Here is a 20,383-nt window from a genome sequence, read left to right on the forward strand (position 1 = left end):
GTCGGTGATCAGGCCTACCACTGTTGTGTCGTCAGCAAAATTAATGATGGTGTTGGAGTCGTGTTTGGCCACACAGTCCCGGGTGACCAGGGAGTACAGGAGGGGACTAAGTACACACCCCTGAAGGACCCCAGTGTTAAGGGTCAGCGTGGCAGACGTGTGGTTGCATACCCTTACCACCTGGGGTCCTTAGCTTAGTGATGAGTTTTGTGGGCACTATGGTGTTGAACGCTGAGCTGTAGTCAATGAACAGCATTCTCACAGAAGTGTTGCATTTGTCCAGTTGGGAAAGGGCAGTGTGCATTGCGATTGAGATTGCGTCATCTGTGGATCTGTTGGGGCGGTATGTGAATTGGAGTGGGTCTAGGGTATCTGGGAGGATGCTGTTGATGATGGCCATGACCTGCCTTTCAAAGCACTTCATGGCTACTAACGTGAGTGCTATGGGGCGGTGATCATTTAGGCAGGTTACCTTCGCTTCCTTGGGAACAGGGGCTATAGTCGTATGCTTGAAACATTTAGGTATTACAGACTTGGTCAGGGAGAGGTTGTCAGTGAAGACACTTGCCAGTTTGTCCGTACATGCTTTGAGAACACGTCCTGGTCATCCGTCTGCCCCCGTGGCTTTATGAATGTTGACCTGTTTAAAGGTCTTGCTCACATCGGCTACCAAGCGCATTATCACACAGTCGTCCAGAACAGCTGGTGCTCTCATGCATGCTTCAGTGTTGCTTGCCTCGAAGTGTGCATAAAAGGCATTTAGCTCATCTGGTAGGCTCGCATTACTGGGCAGCTCACGTCTGGGTTTCCATTTTTAGTCTGTAATAGTTTTCAAGCCCTGCCACATACCACGATGTCAGAGCCGGTGTAGTAGGATTCAATCTTAATCCTGTATTGACGTTTTGCTTGTTTGATGGTTCGTCTGAGGGCATAGTGGGATTTCAAATAAGCGTCCGGATTAGTGTCCCGCTCCTTGAAAGCGGCAGCTCTAGCCTTTAGCTCGATGTTGATGTTGCCATTTTAATCCATGGCTTCTTGTTGGAATATGTATACTACCATTCAAAAGGTTGGGGCCACTTAGAAACGTCCTTCTTTTTGAAAGAAAAACTATTTTTTTTGTCCATTAAAATAACATAAAATTGATCAGTAATACAACTGTTAATGTTGTAAATGACTATTGTAGCTGGAAACGGATGACTTTTAATGGAATATCTACATAGGCGTACAAAGGCCCATTATCAGCACCCATCACTCCTGTGTTCCAATGGCACGTTGTGTTAGCTAATCCAAGTTTATCATTTTAAAAGACTAATTGACATTAGAAATCCTTTTGCAATTATGTTAGCACAGCTGAAAACTGTTGTATTGATTATCTTCTTATGGGCAGGTGGGACGGTAGCGTGAATATACAAAAATGTGAATATAGTTGAAGTCGGAAGTTCACATACACCTTAGCCAAACACATTTACACTCAGTTTTTCACAATTCCTGACACTTAATCCAAATAAACATTCCCTGTCTTAGGTCAGTTAGAATCACCACCTTATTTTAAGAATATGAAATGTCAGAATAATAGTAGAGACAATGATTTATTTCAGCTTTTATTTCTTTCATCACATTCACAGTGGGTGAGAAGTTTACATACACTCAATTAGTATGTGGTAGCATTGCCTTTAAATTGTTTAACCTTTCTGGCGCAGGTGTTCCGCTAGCGACCCACCTCGACAACATCCGGTGAAATTGCAGAGCGCGAAATTCAAAGTACAGAATTATAAATATTTAACTTTCATAAAATCACAAGTGTAATACATCAAAATAAAACTTCACTTCTTGTTAATCCAGCCCCTGTGTCAGATTTCAAAAAGGCTTCACGGTGAAAGCACACCATGCGATAATCTGAGGACAGCGCCCCGCATACAAAAGCGTGAAAAACATATTACAACCAGAGAGGTGCGCCACAAAAGTCAGAAATAGCAATATAATAAATATATAATAATAATATAATAAATGCCTGACCTTTGATGATCTTCTTCTGTTGGCACTCCAAAAGGTCGCAGATACATCACAAATGGTCCTTTTGTTCGATAATGTCCTTCTTTATATCCATAAAAACTCAGTTTAGCTGGAGCGCTTCAGTCAATAATCCACCCAGTTTCCCTCCATCAAAATGCATACAAAATGAATCCCAAACATTACTAATAAACTTTTCCAAACAAGTCAAACAACGTTTATAATCAAACCTTAGGTACCCTAATACGTAAATAAACGATAACATTTAAGACGGAGAATCGTTATTGTCTTTACCAGAGAAAAATACCAAAGAACGCACTCTTCCACGCGCTTGGAAACACTACAGCCAAAATGGGAGCCACCTACAAAAACTACAATTTCTGGCTCATTTTCCCAAACACCAGCATGAAACTCTTTCTATTGACTGTTGACATCTAGTGGAAGCCCTAGGATCTGCAATCTGGGAGGATTTCACCTTATAATAAAAGTGACAGCCATTGAAAACAGTGGTGGGCTGAATAGATTTTTTTTTGGAATGGTTTGTCCTCTGGGTTTTGCCTGCCAAATCAGTTCTGTTACACTCACAGACCTAATTTTAACAGTTTTAGAAACCTTAGAGTGTTTTATATCCAAACCTACAAACCTTCTATCCAAATGATATGCATATCCTAGCTTCTGGGCCTGAGTAACAGGAAGTTTACTTTGGGCATGCTTTTCATCCGGACGTGAAAATACTGCGCCCTACCCAAGAGAGGTTAAAGAAGCAATAAAACTGGCTTTCTTTAAACTAGTTGAGTATCTGGAGCATTAGCATTTGTGGGTTCAACTACAGGCTCAAAATGACTAGAAACAAATAACTTTCTTCTGAAACTCAGTCCATTCTTGTTCTGAGAAATGAAGGCTATTCCATGCGAGAAATTGCCAAGAAACTGAAGATCTCGTACAACGCTGTGTACTACTCCCTTCACAGAACTGCGCAAACTGGCTCTAACCAGAATAGAAAGAGGAGTGAGAGGTCCTGGTGCACAACTGAGCAAGAGAACAGGTACATTAGAGTATCTAGTTTGAGAAACAGACGCCACACAAGTCCTCAACTGGCAGCTTCAGTAAATAGTACCCGTAGAACACTAGTCTCAACATCAACAGTGAAGAGGCGACTCTGGATGAGGGATGAGTTGCAAAGAAAAAGCCATATCTCACACTGGCCAATAAAAATAAAAGATTTACATGGGCAAAAGAACACGGACACTGGACGCAGGACCTTTGCCTAGAAGTCCAGCATCCCGGAGTCGCTTCTTCAGTGTTGATGTTGTGACTTGCAGGTACTATATAATGAAGCTGCCAGTTGAGGACCTGTGAGTTTTAGTTCCAACCGCCATGTCTTTGTGAGACGCAGAGTAGGTGAACGGATGATCTCCACATGTGTGGTTCCCACCAGGAAGCCTGGAGGGGGGTGTGATGGTGTGGGGGTGCTTTGCTGATGACACTTTCTGTGATTCATTTGGAATTCAAGGCACACTTAACCAGCATAGTTACCACAGCATTCTGCAGTGATACGCCATCCCATCTAGTGGGACTATCATTTGTTTTTCAACAGGACAATGACCCAAAACACACCTCCAGGCTGTGTAAGGTCTATTTGACCAAGAAGGAGAGTGATGCCGTGCTGCATCAGATGAGCTGGCCTCCACGATCACCCGACCTCAACCCAATTGAGATGGTTTGGGATGAGTTGGACCGCAGAGTGAAGGAAAAGCAGCCCGCAAGTACTCAGTATATGTGGGAACTCCTTCAAGACTGTTGTAATGCATTCATCATGAAGCTGGTTGAGAGAATGCATGAGAGCCAGTTTCATCATAGCGCTTGATGGTTTTTGCGACTGCACTTGAAGAAACGTAAACATTTCTTGAACACTTCCGCATTGACTGATATGCATGTTTTAATGTAATGATGGTTTTTTGTTTCTTTTTCCTTATTTGAGCTTTTCTTGCCATAATGTGGACTTTGTCTTTTACCAAATAGGGCTATATCTGTATACCACCCCTACCTTGTCTCAACACAACTGATTGGCTAAAACGCATTAAGAAGGAAAGAAATTCCACAAATGAACTTTTAACAAGGCACACCTGTTAATTGAAATATATTCCAGGTGACTACGTCATGAAGCTAGTTGAGAGAATGCCAAGAGTGTGCAAAGCTGTCATCAAGGCAAAGGGTGGCTACTTTGAAGAATCTCAAAATAAAATATATTTTGACTTATTCTATAATATAAAACATAGTTAAAATAAAGAAAAACCCTGAAATGAGTAGGTGTGTCCAAACTGTTGACTTGTACTTTATATAAAATAATAATAATTAAGTATCAAGCATGAATCAGGCTATTTTTTATTTTAGGATCTTTTCGCTTTGGATATGGAGCCGTATCGGTACAGCGGAGTCAACCTGACAGGTTTCCGGATCCTAAACACTGAAAACTCTCAGGTGTCATCGATCATCGAGAAGTGGTCCATGGAACGCCTTCAAGCCCCACCTAAAGCGGACTCAGGCCTCCTGGACGGATTCATGACGGTACGATTGAAACTGCTTATGGCTCTGTTAAGCTGTGCATGCACAAACATGTTTATTACGATACTTAATCAAATTATATTGCTACATTCATGGGATTTTTCTAGTACAAGCACTTTGTAAAGCCATTGTGTATGGAATGGTCAGTTTATATGAAATGTGAAATATGAAAATGTAAGGAAAGAGTTACTTTATGGGTAACAGGACAGGATAGCCAGGGCTTTAGTCCAGGTGAGAGGCTCTCTGGGAGGGCACCAAGGCTGGGCAGTAATCCCGTCTGGAGCTTTGGGGCTGAAGCTCCTGGGTCTAAATGCTCTCTAATGAGACGATGTGGATGATAATGGACGTTTATCTGCACTCCTTCACTCGCCTCCTCTCTCCCTCTATCCGCTGGGAACACTGCCAAAATATGACAATCTGTCAGTGTAAGGAGAGAGAGAGCAAATTGGACGGTAATGATGGACTCTACTTTTTTTTCGGGGTGCCATCCAAAAAAGCCAGCAACGATGAGGTAATTTGAAAGTGAAAAAAAAGAAACATGGTCATTCAAGGTCTTTCTCTGTATTTATTTGTCTGAAACCGCCAATTACTTAATTTCGCTAGCATGATATGATGCCCCTGGGGAGATGTATGCCTGTGTTTTTCTGTTTGGTATCACTTTCCTCTGTCTGGGTATAGAATGGCAGTAAATACATGGTGAATCTTTAGAGATTCAGAAGCAGAAAAGCAATAACACAGGCTCAGAAACTGAAATATATGCTTGTGAATTGGAATTTAGTCTTAACCTTATCTTGCCTACTTGCTTATTGTTGCACAATGCGGAATATGATATCATGCCAAACTGTAGTTCTCTGTTTTTCATGGAAGCTGCAACCCCTAAACCAGAGCACATGCATGTCAAACACTGTATGCATGCTTAGTCAAAGCAAAGACACTGTAGGCTCTATAAGTATCCTTTCAATTGTATTATCCAATGCACAGTAAGCTGCATTCATTCGGGTAGGAATCTGCTCTGATGTCTTGCCAGAGAAAGACCCATTGCCACATAAGGAAGCATACCAACCCTAAAGCAATTCCCCTAGGCTTATACACAAGATTAAACAACAACGCTGTTATTCATGTATGCAAGGATTAAAGTTGCCACACCTATTTCGAGTAATTCCTATCCTAGAGCAAAAATTATTGTTCAGGTTCATTCTCGAAGGCTGAAGCAGGCTGCTAATACATATTTAGCAATTGAGGGTGGGAACATTGTGGTAATTTCCACATGTAGCAGAGAAATATCAAATAATAGGGCACTATTAGCCCATACAAATGCATTGAATAACAGATTCACTACATGGAACAACAAACAGTCCCCCAAAAAATCTAAACAAAGTTTTTTCTGAAGTGTCTGTCCTATATCTGAGAGATATAAGAAAGATCTGGATTCTTTGTTCTATTTTTTTACATGTATTTAACCCCTTATTTTTTACTCTAAACAGTCTCCATATATATTTCCATACATTTTTTCAACTGTTATCGGGGGACGTTCAGACGAGTCTTGTGAGTTCCATGGTAGTCCTAAAGCAAAACAACCAACATGTTCGAGAGAGTCTTACCTTTCCAATGAAGGGTCATATTAGTGTGTAGCCCAAACTGCTACAGACAGAAGTTGGCAGATCGGCTGTACCAAGACTCTTGTGTCCCAAGACTCTTGTGGGGGTCGTAGAGCCAAACCGTTCACATACGTTTTCGTGAGAAGACAGATTTTTGGGATGTCTCATGGTCTGACAAACACTGCTGTTGATCAGTCACCTTAAAAAGTAGATGCGGAAGGCCAACATAAGTAGATGCGGTCAATTGAGATGCAGCCCATAAAAAAAAAAGAATATCTCTAGCTTAAACTGACGGATTTTGCTGGATCCAATCAAGTTGTACAAACATCTCAAAGATGATCAATGGAAACAGGATGCACTTGAGCTCAATTTCGAGTCTCATAGCAGAAGGTGTGAATACTAATGTACATAAGGTATTTATGTTTTTTATTATTAATACATTTACAAACATTTCTAAAAACCTGTTTTTGCTTTGTCATTAACAGCTATAGTACCAATAGCATCCACCATGGCAGCAGGGGGGGCGGTAAATCCCAGCAACAAATAAATGTGTATTCTGGTTTATGGACACCTCTACAATCAGGAGCTCAAATTTCTTGGGAACGGAAATATTTAAAGATTAAATTAGATTTGACATATATGGCCACTCCTCCCCCTTTCTGTAATCTGTCACATTATGACAATGTACTTCGATGTCTTTATCAGAGACATAATAATTTAACCATGTTTCTGAGAGAGACAGAAGGTCAGAACATGAGTCCTGTACCCAAATGTCAATTGTGTCCATTTTTTAAATCATACTTTGCACATTTAGGTGTGTTAGCCTAACCTCCCTAAAGTCAGAGGGGATATTCAGCTCATTCCCATCAGAGCTAACAGGCATATGGTCATCTGCAGCTATTTGTTGAGTCAGCTGAGACTTTTCCAAGGTCCCTGGTTAACAACATGAAAGCAGAACAGACTGAGCATTTGACAGACCTCCCTCAAATAGCTGGATACAGGGGCTGGGGCGGGAACTGGGAGAGCAGTGTTGGCGGAGCTCAGTCCACCCGGATGAAGCTCCCGCCAAAGGAGTGGAACTGCTGCAGGGGACCGGAGTGGCTGCCAATGCTCCATTCTGGGTGTGCAAAGGAGGACTTGGTGTTTCTGTTGCAGGGTTGGGGGCTGCCATTTGGGGCAGGAGTGTCCGAGGCCTGTCATGGGGATGGGAGTAGAGTAGGCAGGGTAACCAAAACTAGCCTGGGAGGGAAGATGTGGGGAGAATTGAGGAGGGTGGTATGAAGAGCACTGTGGCGAAGCTCCAAACTCTCAGTATATTAGGGCTGATTATGAGAATGATACATGGTATGGACTGCATCATGTGGTGCACTACCCTCAACAGGGTAGTGGTTGGTGCTGTGTAGAGCTGGGCTGAGTTGAAGTGGGCCTGGTCTATTAGAGCTGTGCTGTGATGTGCCAGGTCTGGTAGAACTGTGCTGAGGCTGGCCTGGTCTGGTTTTCTGTGCTGTGATGGTCCGGGTCTGGTAGAGATGTGCTGTGATGGGCCGGTCTGGCAGAGCTGTGCTGAGGCAGGCCTGGTCTGGTAGAGATTTGCTGTGATGGAGCGGGTCTGGTTGATGATCTACACTGATTGAAGTTGATTTAACGATGGACATCAATATGTGATCATTGCTTTCACCTGGAACCCTAGACCCACTCCAGTTCGCATACCGCCCCAACAGATCCACAGATGAGGCAATCTCAATTGCACTCCACAGTGCCCTTTCCCACCTGGACAAAACAAACACCTATAGTACCAGTCAAAAGTTTGGACACTGCTACTCATTCCAAGGTTTTTCTTTAATTTTACAAATTTCTACATTGTGGAATAATAGTGAAGACATCAAAACAATAAAATAACACATATGGAATCATGTAGTAAAAAATTATGTAGTAAAAATGATTTGCCAGTAGATTGCCGACTTGATTCATGATGATGACTGCTAGCTAAGACATTGAAAGTATGATGTTGACGTGATCAGTCCAATCAAAGCTACCGTACATATAACGTGATTTGACGTCATTTTATCTGTGGCCAATGACCTTGAGCCTTCTTGGAAGGGCACTTGTAATATAACTCTATGGCAGGACCCAAAGGGCTAGAATTTTGGATGTCTATCCTTACTAAGGACTTCAACTTGGTGATGACGTAGTGTCCCCATGAGTGACAGAACACTGAGCCAATCACGGCGCAATGCTCATATTTTCTGCTGGAGAGCCCCACCACCACAGAAAGCACTGAGCTAGGCTAAAACATCTGCATTTTGGAGCTGCCTCACGCAAGAAAACAAAAAAAGAGACCGTGTTTGTATCTGGCTTTAATAACTCAATGATATATATATATTTTTTACATTGTTTGCAAACTGATATGTGATACGTATTAATAATGCCAAAATAACATGCAAACAGGCAAGCCCCAAATATATATATATATATATTTTATTGCTAAAAATGTGGGGCTCAAAACAGCCCTGAATGACGGGTTGCCTGAATGACGGGTCGCCACTGATCTGTACTTTACTTTACTATCTATATTTTTGACAACTTTTACGTTTACTCCACTACATTCCTAAAGAAAATAATGTACTTTTTACTCCATACATTTTCCCTGACACCCAAAAGTACTCATTACACTTTGAATGCTTCGCAGGACAGGAAAATTGACTAATTCATGCACTTATCAAGAGAACGTCCCTGGTCATCCTTACTGCCTCTGATCTGGCAGACTCACTAAAAACAAATGCTTTGTTTGTAAACTGTGCCCCTGGCTATCTGTAAATAAATAAAAAAGAAAATCGTGTTGTCTGGTTTGCTTAATATAAGGCATTTTAAATGATTTATACTTTTACTTTTGATACTTAAGTACATTTACAACCAAATAATTTTAATACTACTCAAGTAGTATTTTACTAGGTGATTTTTACTTTTACTTTAGTCATTTTCTTGTAAGTTATCTTCAGAAGAAAAGAAGGGAAAAGAAGGGTACTTTTTCCACCATTGGTTGGAATTGGCTTGGAGGGTTCGTGGGTGGCTTTTCACCATTTCTGTGGATTCATTGTTATAAAAAAGTATATGAATCCTATGAATTAAAATGGCCAGTTTGGGAACGATCATTTAGCTTAATTTGTCAGAGATATATATATTTTTTTTAACAAAATGATGTTGCATGAATACTAATCTTATCTGTTTCTGACTACAGAAAGCTTTTTCTTTTTTTTCTCCAGCAATTATTTTGACAATTCTTGCAACATATGCATGATCACACAGTAATGGTAATCACACACCATAATATACACACAACATTTAAGACACAACAACAATACTGCTCTATCCAACCCAAATCCAAACTTTTCAAAAACATTAACATCTACCTATTTTTTCTTTGTTCGTTCCTTGGAAATAACATCCTTTCATTGTTATATATTTTTATTTCCAAAAGAAAAATAGGAATAGAATCGGATTGGAAAAGGTGTTCTAAAATCAGTAGCACTTTCTACTGTGTGCCAGTAGCCTTCTGCCATCTTGAGGGGAATCAGTAAATTAGGAACGAACTGAAGGAAATGTACAAAACAAGCTTATATGACCTTCCAAAGTATCCCTAGCATCAAAGTATCCCTAACATCTCCACAATACAGTGTCCTTCACATTCTATTTCTGTGGTCCGTCAAGCCTCCCTAGCGCTTCTCTATATCCAGTGACCAGGCAACAGTTTTGTAGCAGATGGTTGCCAGGACAACACCATCCCAGAGTCACCTTGTGGTGTCATGGCTGATTGATAGACTGAAACAGAATGAGGAGGACGTCTATAGTCAGTCTCAGTAAAACATGCAGATATGCATGCAGTGTTTGGCTCACTATACTGGCCCCTGAATTGATGCAGTATATACTGTATAATCACATTACAGTTTTTCCTAATTGCTAAAACACAATTTTGCAAACTAGGCTGGTTTAATCAAAATACTTAACACAATTCACAAAACCACACACCCAAACTGCAAAATACCTCATATCCTGCAAAATGAAGCACTGCAACCAAAACTACATATAGCATTATCAAAATCAAACGTTTGCACGAAATGGCACAGACTTTGTTCATATTACCAGATTTTTGTCTAACCAACTACACACTGTTGGGCATAATGAAAAGCACTCTCATCTTTAGTATGCTTTGCCATAATACTAAAATAGTTCAAATTGTAGAAAATTCTTCAGATGCACAGAAATATTTGCAGATACACACACATGCTGTTGAAACATTTTTTTTTTTTTTTTTCACCAAACAAGTCAGTGCAACATATGCACAGCAGATATATTTACATTGGACTGAAGAAAAATATGTTCACCAAAAAACAGCAAACTGAAAAAGGAAATTGCAGAAAAAATGTGCAGAAAAAATATATAGGAGAAAAAAAAGAGGCAAGAAAAATAATTAGGCAGCATCTTGCCGCACAGCAGTGTCTGGCCACAACGCCTCATCCACATCACAGGCAATATCTTCCCTTGCCAGACATCGAGGGAAGAAGCGCCTTGAGTGCCTTATCCATCCCTGAATCGCACCCACATCAATCTCATCACATGCCTCTTCCATAGCCTGCATAAGAGGCATGCGCACAAAGGGCTGCCGGTCATATACCTTCCACCGCCATGCCGAAAATAACTCTTCTATGGGGTTCAGAAATAGTGAGTATGGTGGGAGGTATTGCACGAGAAATGATGGGTGGTCAGCAAACCAGTTTTGGACTGGGGCTGCACGATGAAAGCTCACGTTGTCCCATACTACAACGTACCGGGTTCTTTGATGGTCTGCATCATTCATATGCTCTGGTGGTATGAGAATGTTATGGAGTCTGTCCAGAAATGTGAGAATATGGGCTGTGTTGTATGGACCAAGGTTGGCATGACGGTGGAGGACACCATGCGTATTGGAAGCGTACATTGTAATGTTCCCACTACATTGGCCAGGAACATCTATAATGGCTCTGTGGCCAATGACGTTTCTCCCCCTTCTTCTGGTCTTTGCTAGGTTGAACACAGCCTCATCTATAAATATGAACTCATGTGGGATTGCATTAGCATCCATTTCCAGTACTCCCTGAAAACAAAGAACAAAAGCAGTCAATATGGTGTTATCCAGTACACTGGGAAACAATGTTGCGTGTAGTGTACTGCAGTCAATATTGTACTTACATCCACATATGCTCGTCTGACCTCTTTGTTTCTTTGAGAGTTTCTCTCAAACGGCACCTTATGAAGTTGTTTCATTCTGATTTGGTTTCGCTTGAGAATGTGAGCCAATGTGGACAGACTGACTCGTTGAATATGGTGTTGTCTTGGATGATGTGGCTTTGAATTTCTCGTAATCTGATTTCATTATTTTCCAAAACCAAGTTTACAGTGGCAGCTTCCTGTACCCCGGTGAACATTTGGCCCCTTCCACCACCATAGCTGCATCTCTCAGTCCTTTAGAAAAACAAAAAAACAGAGATATTACCCCCACAGTAGAGTAAATTCTACAGGAAATTTGTGCAGTTAGTATATGACATCAGCAATTCATGAAGTAAACAGGTGTCACCCAACTGATACACTATGACATGGGGTGTACTACATAGTGTGAAAGAAATGTTGGTTACATACCTGTACTCCAGTCTAAATGTCCGGATGACACAGGCGACAGTAAAACGGCTCAAGTTGGGCTGCACTCTCTGTCCAGCCTCTCACATTGTCAGCCCATGGTTGATGACATGATCAACTAAGGTTGCTCTGATTTCATTTGAAAGTTGTTGTCTTCTTTGGCCATGAAGTCCTCTACCAGCTCTACCCCTACCTCTCACTCTTCTTCCTCCTCTCATTCTCACCCTCCCTCTTCCTCTTCCTCTCTCTGCAACGACTTCCATTGTTATTGTAAAACAAAAGGTGCTCACCTGTGGTCTTTTCATAGTGCTTACTTCCTGATTGAAGTGGTAACAATTAACCATTGAGGTGTTTGGTCAGGTGGCACACGTATTGGCCAACTAGCTCATGTAGTGTCATTTTGAATGGCAGTGTTTTGAAATGGCAAACATGTGACTTTATGTCAGATTGTTGTGTCTTATGCAGAGAACCGTGTGCAGTGCATTTAAAAAGTGCCATTTTGAATTGCAAAATGTGTGTAAAGCAGAAAATGTGTTTAGACTTTTGGAGACTTGAGAAGAGGTTTTGCTCTCTGTGTGTCAGTTTAAATAATTGTGCTGTGCATGTCATTTTAGTGTGTTAGCAATTGGAAAAAACTGTAATGCTGAGTTCCCTGAGTTAGTCCAACAGTGTGTGAATGAACTCTGTATAATAAACTGTGTGTATTACTGTGTGTTTTCCTCAGCCAGGACAAGAAGCCCACACACAAAAGTGAATAACAGCATACAAACACACACACACACACACACACACACACACACACACACACACACACACACACACACACACACACACACACACACACACACACACACACACACACACACACACACACATACATTCTGTTTGGCAGATTGTCATGTTTCGATATTTATGACATGTATGAATGCATAAGAACAGGGATCATAATTACACCAACTTGTGTGTGCGTGTGTGTGTCCGCGCAAGTACGTGCGTGCAGATGCATGCAGGTAGGGATACTAAATAAACCAACTTGTGTGTTTTGGGTGGGTGTTTGTGTGTGTTTATGAATGCAGGTATGTGTTGGTAAATGTATGTGTGTGTGTGCCTGTACATGCGTGTGTGTTTGTACTGTATATGTGTGCATAATGAATTGCGATGCCACATTATACTTTATCCTCCAGCGACTGTTAGTGTTCCTCAGTGCTCTCAACCCCAAAGTCACAGTGTAGCTAAACAACACAGACATGTGCACCATGCTAACGAGGTGAAACGCTTAACAGGCTAAATGACTACAATAAAACCACACCTGGCCACACCACACCTATAAAAACCTGTCAACAACATCGTCCAGTTCAGCACACACATACATTGCATTGGCCAATAACTGTAAAAATGTCGTATTGACACAACACGATAGCGTAAACATCCCTCCTTTTTGTGACTGTGTGTGCGTTCCACCAGAGTATAGAGATACACTACAGCTATAGCGCCTCATCCAGTGCATCCAGTACAGTAAACACAGATGGATGGAGGGAGGGAGGGAGGGAGGGAGAACAAGCTCTCCTCCCAGTATTAACAAGCACTGCTGGGACCAGAGGAAAAGGAGAGAAGGAGAACCACCCACACAGTGAGAGATGGAGGAACCTGCTCTATATGGCAGCCACAGCTACAGCCACAGTCACGCTCTGATTAGCAGCGTTAACCTGAAACAAGCTGGAGGTTTGGTATGGAGGTAGATTGCTGACAAGATATTCCTGACAAAATATTGCAAATGAATCCTCCATAGTTTGGTGAGGGAGGAGGAAGAGGAGGATATGGGATATACTGGGTTTTACAACTACTCAATGCCGAGCAGGGGGAGATGTTCCCCCAGCACGAGGTGTCCTCGGGCGGGGAAGGACTTGGCACAGACCCTACCCTCCCTGGAACTTACATGGCTAGTTTCTAGCTTCCATACTCTCCATCCTTCCGTGCAAGGCCTTGAGCCCTCATGCAGCAACAGTTTACTGAATGGGGAAATGTAACGGAGCACTCCGGTTGCCATGGCAACCCATGCTCCGTTGATCTGAGTCCAACCTAAGCCCACCCTCTGTCAGGCTATAAAACAAGCAACGGTTTTGCGGACTGTGATGTGTGCTTTGAATCTTTTAGCTGGACTGGCGGGGTTCTTTGCGGCCATTACGGTTCCTGTGATGTGGCTCCTTTTAAAACAAATGACTGTGGAGTGCAGACACTCTCTGCCCTGTGCTGGGCGCCACCAGCTGGGCTTGGCAGAGCATCAACGTTATTAGCGGCACATGCACCTCACTCCAGAGAACCTTTGTGTGACGGAGAACACAGAGAGAGAGAGAGAGAGAGAGAGAGAAACCTTAGTCATCTTAGTATGCAGCACCAAGCAAATAGGTGTTACAAAATAGAGTATCAGAGAAAATCCAAAGCATCCCTCCTTGCTTCACACACACAGACACCCACACACATACACAGACACACACATCTCAAAAAGAGTATATGAGGAGAGTCATCCTGCTTGTTTTAAGGAGAGCGTGTCATGTGTGTTAGGTCTACAGCGACTGGCCTAGAGCCATCATCAGCTCAGAAGCACACAGTCACCCACTGACAGTCCTGACCCTCTTCTTCCTCCATCCCTCTCGCCTTAGCGGTTAAGAACCGAAAGGTCGCTGGTTTGAATCCCCAAGCCGGCAATGTGGAAACATCTGTTATTCTGCCATCCCGCAAGACAGTTAACCCCCAACAACCAACTGCTCCACGGTCGACAATGATACGGACGTCGATTAAGGCAGCGACCCGCACCTCTCTGATTCAGAGGGGTTGGGTTAAATGTGGAAGACATTTCAGTTGAATGCATTCAGTTGTGCAACTGAATGCATTCCCTTTCTTCTCTCACCACCCGTAGGAGCAGCCAGTGTTATCATTGTCATGGACTCTGACGAGTCCGATGTGAAGGATATACTGCTTTCCCGGGATCAAATCCTCATAATTTGCTAGGGGGCGGAGGTTGGGTTGCCTTCTGAGAATTTGTAGGTGAGCGAGTAAACCCCCACTGCCATCCGTTCTATTGGCAAACATGCAATCATTTGAAAATAAAATCGATGACCTACGAGCAAGATTAAACTACCAACGGGACATTTAAACTGTAATTTCTTATGTTTCACCGAGTCATGGCTGAACGACAACATGAATATCATACAACTGGTGGGTTATACACCGTGTTGGCAGGATAGAACAGCAGCCTCTGGTAAGGCAAGGGGTGATGGTCTATGTATATTTGTACACAACAGCTGGTGCACAATATCTAAGGAAGTCTCGAGGTTTTGTATCTCATGGTAAGCAGTAGACCGCACCATATACCTAGAAAGTTTTCATCTGTATTTTCCATAGATGTCTACATACCACCACAGACCGATGTTGGCACTAAGACCGCACTCAATGAGCTGTATATCGCCATAAGCAAACAGGAAAATGCTCATCCAGAGGCGCTGCTCCTAGTGGCCTGGGACTTTACTGCAGGGAAACTTAAATCCGTTTTACCAAATTTCTACCAGCAACCAGAGGGAAAAAATACTCTAGACCACCTTTACTCCACACACAGAGACACGTACAAAGCTCTCCCTCGCCCTCCATTTGGCAAATCTGACCATAATTCTATCCTTCTGATTCCTGCTAACAAGAAAAATTAAAGCAGGAAGCACTAGTGACTCGGTCAATAAAAAAGTGTTCAAATGAAACAGATATTAAGCTACAGGACTCTTTTGCTAGCACAGACTGGAATATGTTCAGGGATTCTTCTGATGGCATTGAGGAGGACACCACATCAGTTACTGGCTTCATCAATACGTGCACAGATGACGTCGCCCCCACAGTGACTGTACGTACATTCCCCAACCAGAAACCATGTATTACAGGCAACGTCCACACTGAGCTAAAGGGTAGAGCTAACGCTTTCAAGGAGCAGGAGAAACCCAGCTATGCCCTATGACGAACCATCAAACAGGCAGAGAGCATCAATATAGGACTAAGATCGAATCGTACTACACCAGCTCTGAAGCTCGTCGGATGTGGCAGGGCTCGCAAACTATTGCAGACTACAAACAGAAGCACAGCCGAGAGCTGCCCAGAGCCTATCAGACGAGCTAGATTACTTCTGTGTTCGCTTCGAGGCAAGTAGCACTGAAACATGAATGAGAACATCAGCTGTTCCAGACTACTGTGTGAACCCGCTCTCCACAGCCGATGTGAGTAAGACCTTTAAACAGGTCAACATTCACAAGGCCGCAGAGCCAGACGGATAACCAGGACGTGTACTCCGAGCATGCGCTGACCAACTGGCAAGTGTCTCCACTGACATTTTCAACCTCTCCCTGTCTGAGTCTGTAATAGACACATGTTTCAAGCAGACCACCATAGTCCATGTGCCCAAGAACAGTACGGTAACCTGCCTAAATGACTACTGACCCACAGCACTCACGCCTGTAGCCATGAAGTGCTTTGAAAGGCTGGTCATGGCTTTCATCAACACCATTATTCCAGCAACCCTAGACCCAACCTAGGGTGTGCTCAGTCCCCTCCGGTATTCCCTGTTCACTCATAATTGCATGGCCAGGCACAATTCCTACACCATTATTACGTTTACCAATGACACAACAGTGGTAGGCCTAATCACCGACAATGACGAGACAGCCTACAAGGAAGTGGTCAGAGACCTGGTCGTGTGGTGCCAGGACAACAACCTCGTCCTCAACGTGATCAAGACAAAGGAGATGATTGTGGACTACAGGAAAAGGAGGACCGAGCACGCCCCCATTCTCATCGACAGGGCTGTAGTGGAGCAAGTTGAGAGCTTCAAGTTCCTTGGTGTCCACATCACCAACAAACTAACATGGTCCAAGCACATCAAGACAGTCGTGAAGAGAGCACGACAAAACCTATTCCTCCTCAGGAGACTGAAAAGATTTGGCATGGGTCCTCAGATCCTCAAAAGGTTCTACAGCTGCACCATCGAGAGCATCCTGACTGATTGCATCACTGCCTGGTATGACAACTGCTCAGCCTCCGACCGCAAGACACTACAGAGGGTAATGCATGCGGCCCAGTACATCACTGGGGCCAAGCTTCCTGCCATCCAGGACCTCTATACCAGGCGGTGTCAGAGGAAGGCCCTAAAAATCAAGTCAAAGACTCCAGCCACCCTAGTCATAGACTGTTCTCTCTGCCACCGCATGGCAAGCGGTACCGGAGTGCCAAGACTAGGTCCTTGAGGCTTCTAAACAGCTTCTCCCCCTGAGACATAAGACTCCTGAACATCTAATCAAATGGCTACCCAGACTATTTGCATTGCCCCCCCCCCCCTTTACGCTGCTGCTACTCTCTGTTATTATCTATGCATAGTCACTTTGATAACTCTACCTACATGTACATATTACCTCAATTACCTCAACTAACCGGTGCACCCGCACATTGACTCTGTACTTGTTGACATTGACTCTGTACTGCTGCTCTTTAATTATTTGTTACTTTTATTTGTTATTTGTATTTTTTTATATATTTTTTTTAACTGCATTGTTGGTTAAGGGCTTGTAAGTAAGCATTTCACTGTAAGGTCTACACCTGCTGTATTCGGCGCATGTAACACATAAACATTGATTTGATTTAAGCACCTGCTAACTTCACTAGGCTAGCATGGAAGGGAGGTTGCATGGTTAAATGCCCTCTTAATCAGAGACAGGCTGGGTAGCATGATGCTAATTGGACAAAGGCCACGGAAGTGGGCATCGCTGCCAATAACACACTGTCCCCCGGAAGGGACTGGAAACGAGCTCTGAAATCTGGCAAGCCCCTTTGTCTAACTCAGTCGAATGAATGAACAAGCGAGCGGACGAACGAAAAAACACATGAGCTCTGTTCCTCAATGCCGATCTTCGATTCACTCTCCCTCACAAAGTGCTTTCCCTCTTCTTCTCTCTCTTTATCTCAGTATATCAAAATTGATGACTTGATTCTCTTTCTCTCTTTCTTCCAGGAAACAGATTGTTTTTTTCCCTGGGTTGCTTAATGAAGGGGCTGCTTATCCTTGATTCCCTATGCATCATATCAGTAAGCAAAAGGGAAAAACGAATTTCCGGTGGCAAAAGCAAATAACTACTTTGAGTAAGCAAAAGCGATGGGCTGCTCTGTTGTTACGGCATTTGGAAATACAATGTGATGAAGGGATTATGCAACAGAAAAGGAGATGGCATAGCCTTCTCATCCCCACGCTCTCACATTCAGCCTCAGCTCAGTTAAAAAGAGAGAATGGGGGGAGAGAGAGAGTGAACGAGAGTGGGGAGGAAGGGAGATAGAGACTGGGTAGAGAAAGGGAGGGAGAGAAGAAGAGAGAGAGCACAAGAGAGATAGAGACAGGTAGTGAGAGAATGAAAGAGAGAATTAAGTAAAAGAAAGGGGGAGAAGAGAAAAGGGTGATGCTGCTGCTCCAGTTTCAACTGTTCTGCCTGCGGCTACGGAACCCTGACCTGTTCACCGGACGTGCTTGTTGCACCCTCGACAACTACTATGATTATTATTATTTGACCATGCTGGTCATTTATGAACATTTTAACATCTTGACCATGTTCTGTTATAATATCCACCCGGCACAGCCAGAAGAGGACTGGCCACCCCTCATAGCCTGGTTCCTCTCTAGGTTTCTTCCTAGGTTTTTGGCCTTTCTAGGGAGTTTTTCCTAGGGAGTTTTTCCTAGCCACCGTGCTTCTTTCACATGCATTGCTTGCTGTTTGGGGTTTTAGGCTGGGTTTCTGTACAGCACTTTGAGATTTCAGCTGATGTACGAAGGGCTATATAAATACATTTGATTTGATTTGATTTGATTGTTGACCCCCCCAAAAAATACTTCCGGTAACTCCGGGGCTGTTTCCTGCCAAAACAATCTACCAGAGCCAATAGAGAGAAAGCTCTCGTCTTCTCTCTTATCTGCTAACAGCCCTGAAACAGCTCTGACATTCACCATAAATCACATTCATCATAAGATTTACGTCACATCAACGGTCTTTTGATGGTCAGAAAAACAGCATGTTACACTACTGTATGTACTTAGAGAACCATCAAGTCTCAGCAAGGAAATGTACACTGTGACATGTTTAGAAATAACTATTCTAGAATAGATGTAGAAATTGATAACCTAGACAATATTTTTCTCATAATGGAGATTGTCAAGAAATGTCACTTTGTCACTGTCTAGAAATAAAAATAAAATATATACTGAGTATACAAAACATTAAGATCATCTGCTCTTTCCATGACAAAGATTGACCAAGTGAATCCAGGTGAAAGCTATGATCCCTTATTGATGTCACTTGTTAAATCCACTTCAATCAGTGTAGATGAAGGAGAGGAGACAGGTTAAAGAATCATTGTTTAAGTCTTGATACAACTAAAACATGGATTGTGTATGTGGGCCATTCAGTGGGTGAATAGGCAAAACAAAATATAGTAGGTTTGTGTCAAGAACTGCAGTGCTGCTGTGTTTTTCACGCTCAACAGTTCCTTGTGTGTATCAACAATGATCCACAACCCAAAAGGACATCCGGCCAACTTGACACAACTGTGGGAAGCATTGGAGTCAACATTGGCCAGCATCGACCAGCATCCCTGTGGAATGCTTTTGACACCTTGTAGAGTCCATGGGGGGCTTAATGTTTTTTTACAATCAGTGTATGTAGTCGTATATAAAAGGGGTGGTGCAACTCAATATATGGAAGGTGTTCTTAATGTTTGGTATGCTGTGTGCATAGTTGCATAGGTAAACCAGACAAAATTCTACTTATTAGGAAAACTGTTCCCCTCGTTTTCATCATAGTACTTCTCCAGGTGCTACTGTATATGCTAAGAGCACAGTGATGTTTACCAAACACCTTCCAATAATAATAATAATCCCCATATTATTATAATGAGCCACTTTACCCCTTCCTGCCTCTACTATGCACTCCCTTGTTTACGTTTCCCCTGTACAAAGTAATATATGGTGTTGAGTGTACACTCACTTCCCTCCGAGGCAGTAGCTAGCTGGTGAGTCAGGGTGAATAGCAGGTCAGCAATGATGTCATTAGTGTTAAAGGGATATTTTGGGATTTTGGCAATGAAACCCTTTATCTACTTCCCCAGAGTCAAATGAACTAGTGGATACCATTTTATGTCTCTGCGTTGAGTTTGAAGGAAGTTTCTAACTAGCATTATAGCAATTGCTAGCATGCTAGCTGTTCCTTTAGACTTCCAGTCATTGTGCTGACACTAGATTTATGCAGCAGCCTCTAAAGTGCTAGTGATGGCTGTTTTACAGTCTGATGGCCTTGAGGTAGAAGCTGTTTTTCAGTCTCTTGGTCTTAGCTTTGATGCACCTGTACTGACCTCGCCTTCTGGATGAACAGCGGGGTGAACAGGCAGTGGCTCGGGTGGTTGATGTCCTTGATGATCTTTTTGGCCTTCCTGTGACATCGGGTGCTGTAGGTGTCCTGCAGGGCGGGTAG

General features: G+C 42.8%; 1 protein-coding gene across 1 annotated transcript in view; it reads left to right on the plus strand.

Moving 5' to 3' along the window:
* The window catches only part of LOC106607558 (glutamate receptor ionotropic, kainate 2), a 235,189-nt gene that overhangs the window by 78,997 nt on the left and 135,809 nt on the right, over positions 1-20,383 (plus strand). The window contains exon 6 of the mRNA XM_014204602.2: positions 4,405-4,578. Coding sequence (XP_014060077.1) covers positions 4,405-4,578 — 174 coding nt within the window. The remainder of the gene's footprint in view (positions 1-4,404; positions 4,579-20,383) is intronic.

The sequence above is a fragment of the Salmo salar genome, chromosome ssa06 (assembly GCF_905237065.1).
Source record: "Salmo salar chromosome ssa06, Ssal_v3.1, whole genome shotgun sequence".
Taxonomy (NCBI): domain Eukaryota; kingdom Metazoa; phylum Chordata; class Actinopteri; order Salmoniformes; family Salmonidae; genus Salmo; species Salmo salar.